Below are 15,593 nucleotides of genomic sequence, written 5' to 3' on the forward strand. Positions count from 1 at the left end.
ACTCGTGGTGCGGATGCCAGGCCGAAAGGTAGCACTCGGTATTGGTAGTGATTTCGGCCTACTAAAAAACGGAGGTATTTGCGATGAGATTGAGTTATCGCAATGTGAGTATAGGCATCTTTTAGGTCTAGAGAGCAAAGCCAGTCCCCTCTTTGCAGCAGAGGGAGAAGCGAGCCCAGGGTTACCATCTTGAACTTCTCCTTGTGAAGGTACTTGTTGAGGGCCCGTAGGTCTAGGATTGGTCGAAGTCTTCCTGACTTTTTTGGGATGAGAAAGTACCTGGAATAGAACCCTAGTCCTTGTTGTAAGGGAGGAACGGGTTCTATAGCGTTTGACTGAAGGAGAAGAGAAACTTCCTGCTCTAGAAGAACAGAGTGATCGGTGAGTCTCTACGCTTGTAGGGGTGGGGAGTCTGAAGGGAGAGTCAGGAAGTTGAGGTGGTAACCCTGTGCAATTATCGCTATCACCCATTGATCTGTGGTGATATGATGCCATTTTTGTAGGAAATGGCTTAACCGACCTCCTACTGGAATGGCTGGTAGAGGGATTTGGCATCTGCTCTCTAATTGGAAGTCAAAAACCCGATGCAGGGCCAGGTTGTGGAGCTGCTGCGGGCTTTTGTTTTCGAGACTGGCAAGGCTGAGTTTTGTGGTAAGTCCTCGCAGGCCTAGACTTGGCTAGTGGGGGATAATAGAGATGTGAATCGTGTGGTCGATCGTCTTAACGATCGATTTCGGCTGGGAGGGGGAGGGAATCGGATCGTCGCAGTTTGGGTTTTTAAAATATCGTTTAAATCGTGTAAATCGAAAACCGGCACACTAAAACATCCCTAAAACCCACCCCGACCCTTTAAAATAAATCCCCCACCCTCCCGAACCCCCCCACCAAATGCCTTAAATTACCTGGGGTCCAGAGGAAGGGTCCCGGTGTGATCTCTTTCTCTCGGACCTCCGTGCGTTGTAGAAATGGCGCCGGCGCTACCTTTGACCTGTCATATGACAGGGCAAAGGTAGCGCCGGCGCCATTTTGTTTTTTTGTCCCCCGACGGCAGGAGATCGCTCCCGGACCCCCGCTGAACCCCCAGGGACTTTTGGCCAGCTTGGGGGGGCCTCCTGACCCGCACAAGACTTGCCAAAAGTCCAGCGGGGGTCCAGGAACGACTTCCTGCACGCAAATCGTTTTTCCGTATGGAAAAACGATTCGCGGTAGGAGATCGCTCCCGGACCCCCGCTGGACCCCCAGGGACTTTTGGCCAGCTTGGGGGGGCCTCCTGACCCCCACAAGACTTGCCAAAAGTCCAGCGGGGGTCCGGAACGACCTCCTGCAGTCAAATCGTGTTGCCGTACGGCCGACGCCATTTTGCGCCATTTTGCGACAAAATGGCGCCGGCCGTACGGCAACACGATTCGACTGCAGGAGGTCGTTCCGGACCCCCGCTGGACTTTTGGCAAGTCTTGTGGGGGTCAGGAGGCCCCCCCAAGCTGGCCAAAAGTCCCTGGGGGTCCAGCGGGGGTCCGGGAGCGATCTCCTACCGCAAATTGTTTTTCCGTACGGAAAAACGATTCGCGTGCAGGAAATCGTTTCCGGACCCCCGCTGGACTTTTGGCAAGTCTTGTGGGGGTCAGGAGGCCCCCCCAAGCTGGCCAAAAGTCCCTGGTGTTCCAGCGGGGGTCCGGGAGCGATCTCCTGCCGTCGGGGGACAAAAAAACAAAATGGCGCCGGTGCTACCTTTGCCCTGTCATATGACAGGGCAAAGGTAGCGCCGGCGCCATTTCTACAACGCACGGAGGTCCGAGAGAAAGAGATCACACCGGTACCCTTCCTCTGGACCCCAGGTAATTTAAGGCATTTGGGGGGGGGATTTATTGTAAAGGGTCGGGGTGGGTTTTAGGCTTGTTTTAGTGTGCCGGTTTTCCCGCCCTCCCCCTTCCCCCGATTTACGATTTTTTGACGATAAATCGGGGGAATTGTTATTGTATCGCGGCTCTAATGATTTTTGACGATTTAAAATATATCGGACGATATTTTAAATCGTCAAAAAACGATTCACATCCCTAGGGATAATAGTTCCGTGGACGGAAGAATGACTTTTTTGAGTCCTTCTTAAATGGTTGTTTAGAAGGTAAGTCAGAAGGAATGGATGAGAGCTGTTTAAGTGTCTCATGATGATCCTTCAGTTCAGCAACTATTTGCTGAATTTGCTCACCAAACAAATTATCCCCTAGGCAGGGCAAGTCAGAGAGCCTGTCTTGAACTTCCGGGCGAAGGTCAGATGACTTAAGCCAAGCCCAGCATCTGGCAGAGATGGCCGTAGCAGAAAGTCTAGTGGAAGCATCAAAGATGTCATAAGCTGTTCTTATTTCATGCTTCCCAGCTTCCAACCCTTTATTTAGTAGGGATTGAAGCTGTGGCTGGAACTGTTCTGGTAAGGCAGGGGTAGGCAATTAATTTTCCCATGGGGCCGCATGAGAAATTGGGATGGTTTTAGAGGGCCGGACTAATATAATTAACTCAGTTCTCAATAGCCCTACTTATGAAAAGACAGCAGTTTACCACCAATGCATGTCCTCTGAGAAAACACAACAAATAAGACCGATACAAACGCTTACATGCTAGCAAAATATCTCATCTCGGTAACAGACATAGAACCGACCTAACATACTCCCAGGATCTGTAGTAATGCACATAAACTAATCCGCACATAGTTACACCTGTATTATGGAATACACTCAAACAGGAGCAACCCTATCTATGAAAAAGCAACACTACAAATATTAAATCAGGTCCTAAAAACCAATAAACCTCTTATTAGGAAAACAGAACTAGCCAAGCAGCTATAGATCCCCACACAGAAATAATTGTAAAACTATACTAATAAGCAGAATAAATGTTTCAAAACATCTATGAACAGAATAACATCCAACAATTAAAAAAAAACTCATAAAAACTATTAAACATTCTCCAAACAACAATAAAATATTTCAAAAAAGCAGACATCACACAATTAAAATGGCAGTCAAGAAAAATAAACTTAAAGCCACCTTTACTTACCCCCTCCAGCAGCTCTCCTACTCCCCTTCCCTGCAGGCAGTGGCACACACCAGAAGCAGCAGTAGAAGCTAAGCTCTATACTTATGGTCCTCTTCCTTAGTGCCCATGTCTCTCACACACACACACCATACCAGTCATGCCCCCATGACCAGTTTCTGTCTTTCACACACCAATCATCTCCCAAACAGTCTTTGCCACACACACACCAGTCACCTTCCTGAACAGTTTCTCTCATGCCATACACACACACAGGTTTCCTCTCCCGTGTTCTACTTACATATATGAGCTTCTCACTCTCATAATCACTTTCTCTGTCTCTCTCTCTCTCTCTCTCTCACACACACACACACACACACACACACCCACACACTCACTCACCAGTCTCTCACTCCCATGCTTGTTCTCTCCACATGCACAGGCTTCTCATTCCCATAATCACTTTCTTTCTCTCTCTCACACACACACACACACTCACCAGTCTCTCACTCCCATGTTCTCTTTCAGATATACAGGCTTCTCCCTCCCATGATGTGTCTCACACACACCCAGGTTTCTCACTCCCATGCTCACTCTTCACATGCACAGGCTTCTCATTCCCATAATCACTTTCTCTCTGTTACACACACACACACCAGTCTCTCTCATTTCCATGCTCACTCTCCATGTGCACAGGCTTCTCATTCCCTGAATCACATTCTCTCACATTCACACACACCAGTCTTTTTCTCTCACACACACCGTCACCTTACCAAGTAGTCTCTCTCTCTCATGCATGCACACTCACCCAGGTTTCTCACTCCCACAACACCAGGCTTCTTATGCTCATGCTTTCCCACATACCCAGACTTCTCACTTCCATGCTTTTTCTCTCTCACACACACACACACATCAGTCACCTCCCTGACTAATGTCTCACACTCTCACATACACATCAGTCATCTCCCTGAGCAATCACTTTCATTGTCTCTCACATACACACACACATCAGCTCTCTGACCAGTCAATCACACACAGGCTGGCTGGCTGCTTCTCTCTCTTTCTCTCTCCCCCCCCCCCCCCCCCCGAGCACAAATGGGAGCTGCAGCAGCCCCCGCAGGCCAAGAAAGAAGAATCCCATCGGCCGCGGGAGGCTCATGCTGCTGACTCCTTTCTCGATTACTGGCTGCTTCAATTGCTCGGGGACCGATGCTGCAGTCGACGCGGCACGGCTCTTTCTCCTTCCCGTGCACCGCTCTGTGTATCACTTCCTGTTCCGGATCACGGGAGGGGGGGTGCAGGCGCGGGAAGAAGAAAAGGTCAGCCGCAGGTACCACAGCTTCTTTTAACACCGCTGCCGTTCCCACTGGGCTTGAACGTGCTGACAGCCCAGCGGCAACGGCAGCGGGAGAGACCGGGAGCGCGCGCCACGGACCGGAAAAAAACTCCCGCAGACTGGTGGTTGGGGACCCCTGAGATAAAAGACCACGAAAGGCGGAACTGTGACATACCGTATTTTTTGCTCCATAAGACGCACCTGACCATAAGACGCACCTAGGATTCAGAGGGGGAAAATAAAAAAATAAAAAAATTTGTGCTAAACCGGCTCTGCGTCTGGGCGTCTTATGGAGCAAATTAGGGGAGTGCATAGCTTTTTTTTTTCTCCCCATTTTGTTTTTGGGTCTGGGAAGGGCCATTTCGATCCACTCCCCAGATCAGAAAAAATTTCTTTCTCTGGGAACCCCTCCCCCCCAAAAAAAAACCCCATCCCAACCCTTTAAATTAATTAACAACCCCCACCCTCCTGACCCACCTCCAAGACCTGCCGACTTAATTTACTACAACCCCCCACCCTCCTGACCCCCCAAGACCTGCCAAACGTCCCTGGTGGTCCAGCGGGGGTCCAGGAGCGGTCCGGGAACGATCTCCTCGGCTTTGGCCGTCGGCTGCCAGTAAACAAAATGGCGCCGACGACCCTTTGCCCTCTCTATGTCACTGAGACCGACCAATAGCAGCGGTCGGTCCCAGTGACATAGTGAGGGCAAAGGGCCGTCGGCGCCATTTTGATTACTGGCAGCCGACGGCCCTTTGCCCTTACTATGTCACAGGGACTACCGCTGCCATTGGTCGGTCCTAGTGACATAGTGAGGGCAAAGGACCGTCGGCGCCATTTTGATTACTGGCAGCCGACGGCCTAAGCCCAGGAGATCGCTCCCGGACCCCCGCTGGACCACCAGGGACGTTTGCCAGGTCTTGGGGGGGTCAGGAGGGTGGGGGGTTGTAGTAAATTAAGTCGGCAGGTCAGGAGGGTGGGGGGTTGTAGTAAATTAAGTCGGCAGGTCTTGGGGGAGTCAGGAGAGTGGGGGGGGGGTGGTTTGTTAGATTTTTAGTTTTTTTTTTTTATATTCGCTCCATAAGACGCACATACATTTTCCCCCCACTTTGGGGGGGAAAAAAGTGCGTCTTATGGAGCGAAAAATACAGTATGTAGGAAAGAAACTCGAGCGAAGGTACGCTGCCCGATTGGCCGGTGCTGGGCAAGGCTTGCCCAGCACTGGCCAATTGGACAGCATGCCTTCGCTCGAGTCACTCCCTCCCCCCCCACTGGACGCTGTAAAAAAAACAGGAGCGGAGAAAACAGGAGCGGAGAATGAACTGCTGCCTTCCCTCTGCGTCTGCTCTCAGCAATGGGCGGGCCGGTCACAGACCGTAGGCGGGCCGGATTCAGCCTGTGGGCCGCCCCTTGCCCAGGGCTGTGGTAAGGCATCTGAGTACTCCTGTATCTGTTTCAGGATGGCCCTATTGTATTGGGTCATATACAGCTGATAAGAAGCTATTCTGGAAATCAGCATAGCTCCTTGGTATACTTTCCTACCTATACTATCTAGGAATTTATTTTCCTTAGTAGTAGGTATGGAAGAATGTGGCTTTACTCGTTTAGCTTTCTTTTGAGCTGATTCTACCACAACAGAGTGATGGTCTAATTGTGGGTTCTGAAAACCAGGTGCTGACTGTACGAGATAGGTAGAGTCAGCTTTTTTGTTCACTGGAGCAACAGATCCAGGAGATTCCTAATTCTTTTTCAGAAGGTCCAGAAAAACCTGATGAATTGGAATAGAGGTGATGACTTTAGGGGCATCCAAGAATTGGAGCAACTCCATCATCTGGTGCCTGTCATCTTGCTCCGATTGAAGCTGAAAAGGGACCAACTCCGACATTTCCTTCACAAAATTTATGAAAGAGAGGTCTTCAGGAGGAGAACGCTTTCTACTCTCCGCAGGGGAGGGTGGTGAAGGCAAATCATCGGTGTCAGTAGAGGTATCATCACCCCAGGTGTCATAAGGATCAGGTTGCTGACCTGTAGGACCATGAGGGGGCTGTATACCTGAAGGCCCCGGTTGAAGCTCCGAGAAATTCAAAGGAATTACCGGGGGCATCAAGAATGTCCTCGATGGAATCGGTGCCGGCATCGGTACCGGTGCCGGCATCGAAGGAATCGGTGTCGGCATCGAAGGAATCGGTGCCGTCATCGAAATTCTCGGTGGAGCTGATGTGCGTATCGCCCCCGAGGAATGTATCGGTGGCGAGGGACGACAAAGCACCGATGGAACTACCCCCGAAGGGGGAATTCGGTACGGTGTTTCTCCACTTGATGAGAAGGCTGTCGGTGACCCGGGTATTGCCGGTGGAAGGGCAGTCAGAAGCGCTTCCATCCGGGCAAGCAGCGGTGCCAGCGCTGCTGGAATTGGGTCGGTGACCGGTTCCACTCTCGGTGCCGGAGTCGGTGCCGAGGGAGTCTGGAACCGTAGCATCGCCTTGTCGATGGCCTCCTGGACCAGTCGGTCCAGTTCTACCTGGAGACCTGGGGTAACAAGACCCGGCTCTACGGGAGAGGGAGGCTGAGGCTGAGCCGGAGGGACCACCGTCACCGGTGGAATCGCGGCTCCCAAACCCCGAAGGGGTGAGGGTTGCCTCGGTGTCTGCGAGACAGAAGTGGACGGTGCCACTTCTGGTCGAGACTTCTTCGAAGGAGGCTCGGACAGCACTGAGGTCGATGACTTCGATTCCTCGACGGTCCGAGACTTATGACGTCGATGGCGATGTTTCGCTTTCCGATCCCCTCGGTCTTCGGGGAAAGGGACAGGAGTCGATGGCCGTGAAGACGTCGATGGCGGACGGTCACCGGGAGGCTGTCGATGATGATGAGACTTCGACGGTGCCGGTTCCGATGACGTCGATGCAATCGATGGCGTCGGAGTGTGAGCATGGAAAAGGAGTCCCATCTTCTCCATTCTGGCTTTGCGACCTTTTGGTGTCATTAGGGCACATTTGGTGCAAGTCAGGACATCATGCTCACTCCCTAAACACAAAATACAGACTCTATGTGGGTCTGTGATGGACATAGTGCACGTACAGTCTGGGCACCGACGGAACCCCGACGCCATGGCCATAGGCCAAAAATTTAGCCGCGGGACGGTCGACTGCCAACAGGCCTCAAGGGCTAAACTCGACGGTAGTCGACAAAAACAATGGCAAAAACTTACCAAAGAACCACGGAGTAAAAATTGAAGAGGGGAGACCCCTGAGGGGCAATTTTTTCTTCAAGAAAGTAGTTGAAGAGATTCCTGTCAGGAATGTGGTAAGAGCTCCTTAACCGCGTGGCAGCTGCTACGCGGAAAAAAGAAGACTGAAGGGAGACCCCTGCTGGCTGCAGGGTTGGTGCCCTGCTGGGCATGCCCAGTAGGGGCCAGTCAAAGTTCCTGAAACTTTGACAGAAGTTTTCCGTGGTTGGGCTCCATCCTCTATGTCACCCATTTGTGAGGACAACCATCCTGCTTGTCCTGTGAGAAAAAAGGGGCACATTCATCACAGATTTAACATTCATTTTAAATGAATGCACATCCCTATTGCAAAGTGCTACAATATATACTACTGAATTGTCAGTAGGTTTTACCTGCATTAATGTACTTAACGCAGGTAAATGGGCTTTTGAAAATTGCTGCAATAGTGTGTTTCATTTACATTTTCCTTTGAAAATTACATGGTAAACTTTTAGTCTTATTGCTATATTACAAACATTTCAGTAATTACCAACCTCTTCGGTGCCACAGTCACATTCCTCGTCTGGTGCCTTAATTTTGTCGCCACAGATTGAAGGAGTAACTCTTCCAGTTCCTGGAATATTTAATAAACACTGTGTGCCACCTGAAGTTTTAAAATCTGCCATGTCAATAATACTGCAGTCACTAAAGGCAAAACTTGATCTACAACATGAAAACAAATATTATACTACTTAGTATATCAGTGCCATGACATAAAATATTGGACATGCAAGAGGCTTTATACAATTGGAAACCTCATATAAGTTAATCTTATACAGAGGTTTAAACAAATCTGCTCCTTGGGAAAACTTTAGACCTGATTCATCAAGGGATTTTAGTAAAGGCAGAATAGATAGCAAATTGTGGTCTATGGGAAAAATTAATCATGCAGCTAGTGTATATTCTAGAATTCATGCAAAAACGACCATCTGAGTTAGTTTTACAAATACAACTGCCACATAAAGCAAAACTTCTACCTGTAATAGGTATTCTGTTAGGATAGCAGGTAACAGCCCTCTCAATGGGGCCGATGCAATATCATGCGTGCAAAAAACGTGCATCCAACTTGGATGCACATTTTTTAAATACGCACATATTCCCTCTCTTGGGCGCTTGACCTAATATTCTAATGAGCTGGCATGCTAAAAGGGACACGCAGTTGATAATTTGCGCCTCCCTAGCACGTCCATGCCATTGAGCACCCAGGAGAAGTGGCTGTGCGCAGGTAAGGAAAACGGACACTCAATTTTCTGAGCATCCGTTATCCTAACCCCTGCACAACCACGGGTTAAGAAAATGGATGCTTGTAAATTTAGTGTCCCTTTTCCTAACCTGACCGCTGTCAAGTTTGTTTTTTTTTTTTGCTGCAGCTTTCTGTGATTCCTCCTGCTTAGTATCACAACAATATTAAGTAGGAGGAGCCACAAAAAAACCCCCTGTATTTTAGCTCTTCTGAGCATGGCTTGAGGTGCCTCAAAACTTAACATCAGCTCTGGGCTGGCGTTAATTTTTGAACTTTTTTTTTTGTTTGTAATGCTTTTTTATTCAGATACAACCAAATATTACATGAACAAGAATTATACACATTAATATCAAGCTATGTGCATAAGTGGTCGTTCTTTATACATGGAGAACGTAAATAACATAAATAACAAGCGCCCTATCCGCAATGCAACAAGCAAAAGATAGATAGACCAACATAATAACATCTAGATATCTCAACGTAATGTCTCCATCTGTCATCCCTTCCCTTGCCAGCCCCCCACCCACCCCCCTCGTCAGCACCTTATGCGTACAAAGGAAACATATCAGTATACATTACATTAAAACCGAAATAGAGTCATACCAAATCATACAGAATCATGGTAGGACAGTTGACAGGAACGTCACATAACCAAACTCTTGCCCTGGTAATCCAAACCCCACATAAAACCGGCACAGTGCCTGTATAGAGTATAGTATAGTAAAATAATAATATGGCCAATTATAGAATAGATTTCAGTCAGTGGTACGCAGTCCCGTATGTTGGCGAAGACTCTGTGGTAATAATTTCAAAAATGGGTTCCAGATAGTAGTAAACAACAGCTGTTTGTTCTTAGAAAGTAATGAGATAGATTTCCGTTCTAGGAGGTATAGATCCAACATAGCATCCAGCCATTCCTTCAGTGATGGAGCCGAAGACGATATCCAGTGGCGGAGAATAACCCGTAATGTAACTAAACGGCTTTTATGTAGCAGATGAGGATGTAAACCTGTGACTCCGCCAGGTCGAATAGGGATCCCCAAGACACAGAAGGATGCTCCCAGTTTCCCAGTAGTGTATTGATCTTTTCCAAACCACTGGAAAATGGAGTCCCAAAACTTGTGTATATGATCGCAAGTCCACAGACAGTGTACAAAAGTAGCATTGGGTTGATTGCATTTATGGCAAGCATGGGTATTAGAAATTCCAGCCAGAAAGGCTTTCCTTGGCCATATAATAAGGCAATGAAAAATCCGAAATTGCAATTCACGAAGATAGGTGCTCCTTGCGATAATTCTGAGAAATGTCCAGCTCTTCTTTACATCTGAAGTGGTAATGGGTTGGTGAAAACAAAGAGACCAGTGAGCAGCTACCGCTGCATTCAACCGATATGTGGTGGTATCATGTAGAAAATGATAACAAGATGAAACGGAGATACTTGTCTTGGAACATAAATGAAGAAACCGTTGAAAGGGTCCATTAGTTAGGCTGCTGCTTGAGGAAGAAGAGATTTTAGTAAGGTAACTACGAATTTGTAAATAAAACAAATAATCAGCTGCTGTAAAATGCAAATGTTGACAACAATAAGTAAAGGGATATATCACCACTGTTTGCAAGTTCATAAAAGGAGTCAAAGAATTACATGTAGAGACAAACCATGGTCGTTGCAACAAGCCACCACTGGATCCCGCGGGAAAATCCGGGTTTCCCGTTAATGGGAGGCAATAAGATACCTGCCATGGTAATTGCAAGTGGTGTCTCAAAAAACGCCAACAACTTCTCATTGACCGAAGTAAAACATTATGCCCCATAGGAGCAGGTATCAAGTGGCCTGGTGCATGGATCAAAATTTTTGAACTTTAAAGTATGTGCGTCAGCTGCACATTTTTTTTTAAATCATGGGTACTAGCTAATAGGTTTATCAACATGGCATTTGCATGTGGATGAGCGCTATTAGCTGTGCACAGGTATGGACACGTTTTGGACGTGCTAATTTCGATATTGCATTAGGAATATGTCTATTGCATCCAAAATGCGTGTCCAACTGCACATTCAGTGGTGCGCTGAGCTCATTAACCGATATTGCATCGGCCCCAATGTAGGTGATATTATCAATTGGTGCTTGAATGAAGCTTTTACATTAAAGCTTCTAGAGCTTTCAGGTATTTTTTTTATTCATTCAGCTGAACATGTATTGGATGGCTTCTTTCAGTTCTACATAAAACTATTGGTTTTAGAGCCAACTTCTCAAGCAGGTAGATGGGTTTGTAAAGACTGGTATTGTGCCATCCTTGGCAGGGCCGGTGCTAATTTTTTTGCTGCCCTGTGCAAACAAGTAGCATGCTATTCCCCCTCCTCCGTGATTCACTCATCTCCCTCCAGCAATCCAAATCCTAAAATCTGACATTCTTCCCCATCTGGGTCCACCCTCTTTCCTCCAGACCCCATGGTCAATGCAAAAGCACTAGATGCCCTAGCACCCCCCTCCCCTACTCTGGCCCTTTACAAACACACAATTACAAATTATGCACCTATAATATCAGATTTTGCATTTAAATAACATTCAGAGTACAGTCTTCTGAGGTGAAAATATCTCCACAACAACCTGTGCACTACATCCACATGCACTGCTGTGATGACAACCAGAAAACCATGCAAAAACACCCACACACCACCAGGCCCACTGCAATGCATGTTGAATGTGAGCCCGACCATCAGAAAATCATGAGCAAATAATTACAACACAGCAAACCTCCCTTGCCAAAACAGCCCACACTGCCAGCACTCAAACAACAATCCTGCCCAAGAAAAAGTAACACTGCAAATGCAACACTAGCTCTCAAAATACCAGTACTCTCACCAGGAAAACAGAACAATCTCACAGAGAAGCCACACACCAAAAGAACACTTCACCTCTACTACACATGCAAAATACTGACAGACCCCAACCAAATACAAAACAAAGAGACCACAAAGTAAAAATAGAAATGTGCAGACAAAAACCAAACTAGACATCGCAACAAGCCAGACCCTATCCATAGCGCAGCAATACAAAAACAGAAACATCACCATTCGCCACAAAACATCTAACAACAAAATCAAGAAATATAAAACATCAATCATAATAGTAAAACCATACCAATAATGAAAAGAAATATTTCAAGACAGCTGAAAAATAAACATCCAATATTTAAAAATTCAAATTATCCTTTTTAATATCCCAAAACACCAGCAAAATACCTCAAAACAGCAGACACATCAAACACCCAACAACCAAAACCAAAAAGGATAAAAAAAAAAATCCCACTGTCCATATCTGGGGATTAGTGGTAGAGGGAGGGCACACAAAGGGGCCGATGCAATACAGTGTGCTCAGCCGAGCGCACTGTTTAACCCGCTGTGAATGAGTTAGCGCTCATCACATGCAAATGCATGTGAATGAGGCTATTTCTCATTCACTCCAAATGCAAAAAAATAAATGTGTGTCTCAGACACATATTTATCGCTCAGCTATTAATGCCTGCCTGGAGCAGGCGTTAATAGCTGAGAGCACAGAAAAAAAGTACAGAAAAGCAGAAAAAGTAAAAAAAAAAAAAGAAACAAATCTCTGCTGGCCGCTTTGAAGACCGACGCTGATATGCTCGGCGTCAGTTTTCATAACCAGCCGTCTGCAGTAATGAAAACTGACGCTAATATACTCGGCATCGGTTTTCATAACCGGCAGACTGAAGTTATGAAAACCGACGCCGAGTTTATCGGCGTTGGTGTTCATAACTGGGAGACTGTCGGTAACCATGGGGTCACGTTAGCAAGGAGGCGCTAAGGTCACGCTAGCGACTCTAGCGCCTCCTTGTAGTGTGACCCCACTTTCCGCGAATAATATTGCATCAGCCCCAAAGCTTCTTCCTTATCTCTCTCACATATGTACACACACTCTCCCTCTCCCACACATTCTCATGCTTCCTCTCTCAGACACACACAAATGCTTGACCTTTTCTTTTCTTCCAATTGCTCCCCTGGGAGCTCTGGGCCCATCTTTTCACGTTGGCCTCTGTCGGTTCAAGATCCATGACACTTGAGCTGCTGGTGGGATGTGGTCTGCCAGCAGCCCAAAGCCTCATTTAGGCTATTGGCGGATGGACAGTGTCCATCAGGTAGACCGTAGCCTCATTACCTCTGCTCCTTCCCTCATCTCTCATCCCCCTACCCCACCCCTCTCTTCCTCAGAGGCTCCCTCTCCTCATACTACCTCAGCTCCTCTCCCACCCCCATCCCTTCAGAGACTCACTCCCTCTCACCCCTATCTGATAATTACCCTTTCTCACCTCATTTCCTCATTACCTCAGCTTCCTCCCTCTTTTCCCCCTCTCCCTCCTTTCTCCCTCTCCCTCCTTCACTTCATCCCTTGTTCTTTCCTCCAAATTCTATGCTTTCATCACCTTTCTCCTCCCTCCTCTCCATACTCCTCCCCCACCCAATCACTCTCAAGCTCTTTCTCCTTCCACTCCAAGTGCAGGGACTCCCCAACACAGTCTACTAGTGTCGGGCTTCTCCCTCATCCCGCAGGAGCTGGCAGCAGGAGCAGGGGCAGCACCTGAGTACCACCACCTCTTACCACTGCAGAGCCAGTTTCGCGGTAGGAGCTGCAAGATCTCGCTCCTCCTCTCGCAAGACTGACCCCTGCAGTAGCAGGAAAGGACGCCACCCACATGTTGCCGCTGCTTTCTCTGCCGGCTCGCGCAGAGGATGTGCTTTTTTTCCCCCTACGTTGGTTTGGAAAGCCTGCTTGCATCCTATGGCTTTTTTTCACTTCAGCTGCCCACTGGCTGGAGTCCACCGGGTGGCCCCGCAGCTTCCACTCCATCTCAGCCACTAGTGGACCCAGGCCGCCGCCTCCTCGGAACCACCGCTCTGTGCAAGTGCACAGCTTGCACAATGTGTTGTGCCGGCCCTGATCCTCAGAGAACACGTATTAAAAGTAAGCAATTTTAGTTTCTCCGAGGACAAGTAGATTAGCAGTTCTCACAATATGTGAATTCCTAGCTATAGATTGTTTTCAATAGAAAAAGGGAATAAACCAGAAAAAACATTGCCAACAACCAATCAGCATGTTTGGCATTTTATGGGGTTTTCTTGGAAGATAACCTGGAAGTAATAAAAACAGGACTTTGGGGGATGCAGTTGGATTCTAACCATCATAGAGACCTTGCTAAACAGATTGACCAATTTACTGTCGCAAATGGATTCCCCATCCATACAGTAATGGGATGTAAATGTGCAGACTGAACACCACATTACAGCCTTGCATATCTTCTCCATGGAGGCTGATTTCAGGTGGGCCATTAACACTGCTATGGCTCTAACACTATGAGCTTTGACATGTTCTTTCAGAGTCAGTCCTGCCTAGGCAAAACAGAAGACGGAATCCACTATAGAATTAGACAGTGTGCACTTGGCTATAGCAATACCAGGTCTATTCGGGTCAAAAGAAACAAAAAAGCTGGGTGGACATTTTATGGGCTTCAATCCATTCCAGACAGAAGAAATGCCTCTTTTGCAATCCAAATTGTGTAAGTTTTTTGTTCACTTTTGTGGACATGTGGCCTAGGGAAAAATGCTGGAAGGACAATTGAGTGGTTAAGGGAAAATTCTGAAAGAAACTTAGGATTTGTGCACAGAACCACCCTGTTATGTATGAAAAGATTTTTATTAGGGCAGCTAAGTTACTAGGGCCTGAAGCTCACTGATATTGCATACTGAAGTGACTGCCATCAAATGTGTGATCTTTCAGGTCAGATACTTGAGCTCACAGGAGCTTTCATCAACTGGTTTAACACCATGTTGAGGACCTAAGATACAAACACGTAGATTTTAAAAACCCTACGCGCAGCCAAGCCAGGAGATATGTGCATGACTCAGAAGTGCGCGGGCTGCGCAGATTTTAAAAGGCCCGCGTTCACATGCGTATTTCCCTGTTTGCACATTACAAAGGATTAAAGCAAAAGGGGTGGGATGTGGGCCGGATGTGGTGGGGCATGGGCATGCTAGACAGCACCATGAAGTCAATGTCATGCACAAGGTTGTGCCGGGATGCTACAACTACGTAACTTGCCTCTGCTATGGATTACGTGTTAGTACTGAAATAAAAAAATTTAGAGGTGAATTTTAATACCCACATGCATTTAATGCCATCTTGCGTGCATAAGTGGGGGGAATTTTAGCTGGTATGCCCGGCAACGCATTAGGCCTATTTCCCAGTTCCCTCCCATTTCGCCCCACTAAAGGAGCGGACTTCCTAAACCCCCTAACTTGCCTCCCTTTTACCTTACTAGCCCCAACCCCTAAACCCCACTGACTACCCAGATTTTTATTATTTCAGTACTTACACGCAGTCCATAGCAGAATCAAGTTATGTGGTTGTGGGATCCTGGCGCACACTTGTGAGCAACACTGACTTCGTGGCACTGTCCCCACCTCCCATGCCCCACTCATGTCTCACCCAGTTACTGCCCACATCCCGCCTCTTTTGCTCAAACCCTTTGTAATGCGTGTACCGGGAGATACATGTGTGGCCGTGAACCTTTTAAAATCTGTGCAGCCCGCACGCTTCTGAGTCACGTGCATATCTTCCAGCTTGGGCATGTGTAGTGTATTTAAAATCTACTTGTTAGGGTAGTCAGCAGGGTTTTAGGGGTTGGTGCTAGAAGGGTAAAAGGGAGGCA

General features: G+C 47.5%; 1 protein-coding gene across 4 annotated transcripts in view; it reads right to left on the minus strand.

Annotated features, from left to right (window-relative positions):
• Positions 1 to 15,593, minus strand: part of LOC115092720 (disintegrin and metalloproteinase domain-containing protein 9-like) — a 978,865-nt gene that overhangs the window by 431,023 nt on the left and 532,249 nt on the right. For all 4 annotated transcript variants that reach the window (XM_029603963.1, XM_029603962.1, XM_029603965.1 and 1 more), the window contains exon 12: positions 8,123 to 8,291. In XM_029603963.1, coding sequence (XP_029459823.1) covers positions 8,123 to 8,291 — 169 coding nt within the window. The remainder of the gene's footprint in view (positions 1 to 8,122; positions 8,292 to 15,593) is intronic.

The sequence above is a fragment of the Rhinatrema bivittatum genome, chromosome 5 (genome assembly GCF_901001135.1).
Source record: "Rhinatrema bivittatum chromosome 5, aRhiBiv1.1, whole genome shotgun sequence".
Taxonomy (NCBI): Eukaryota; Metazoa; Chordata; class Amphibia; order Gymnophiona; family Rhinatrematidae; genus Rhinatrema; species Rhinatrema bivittatum.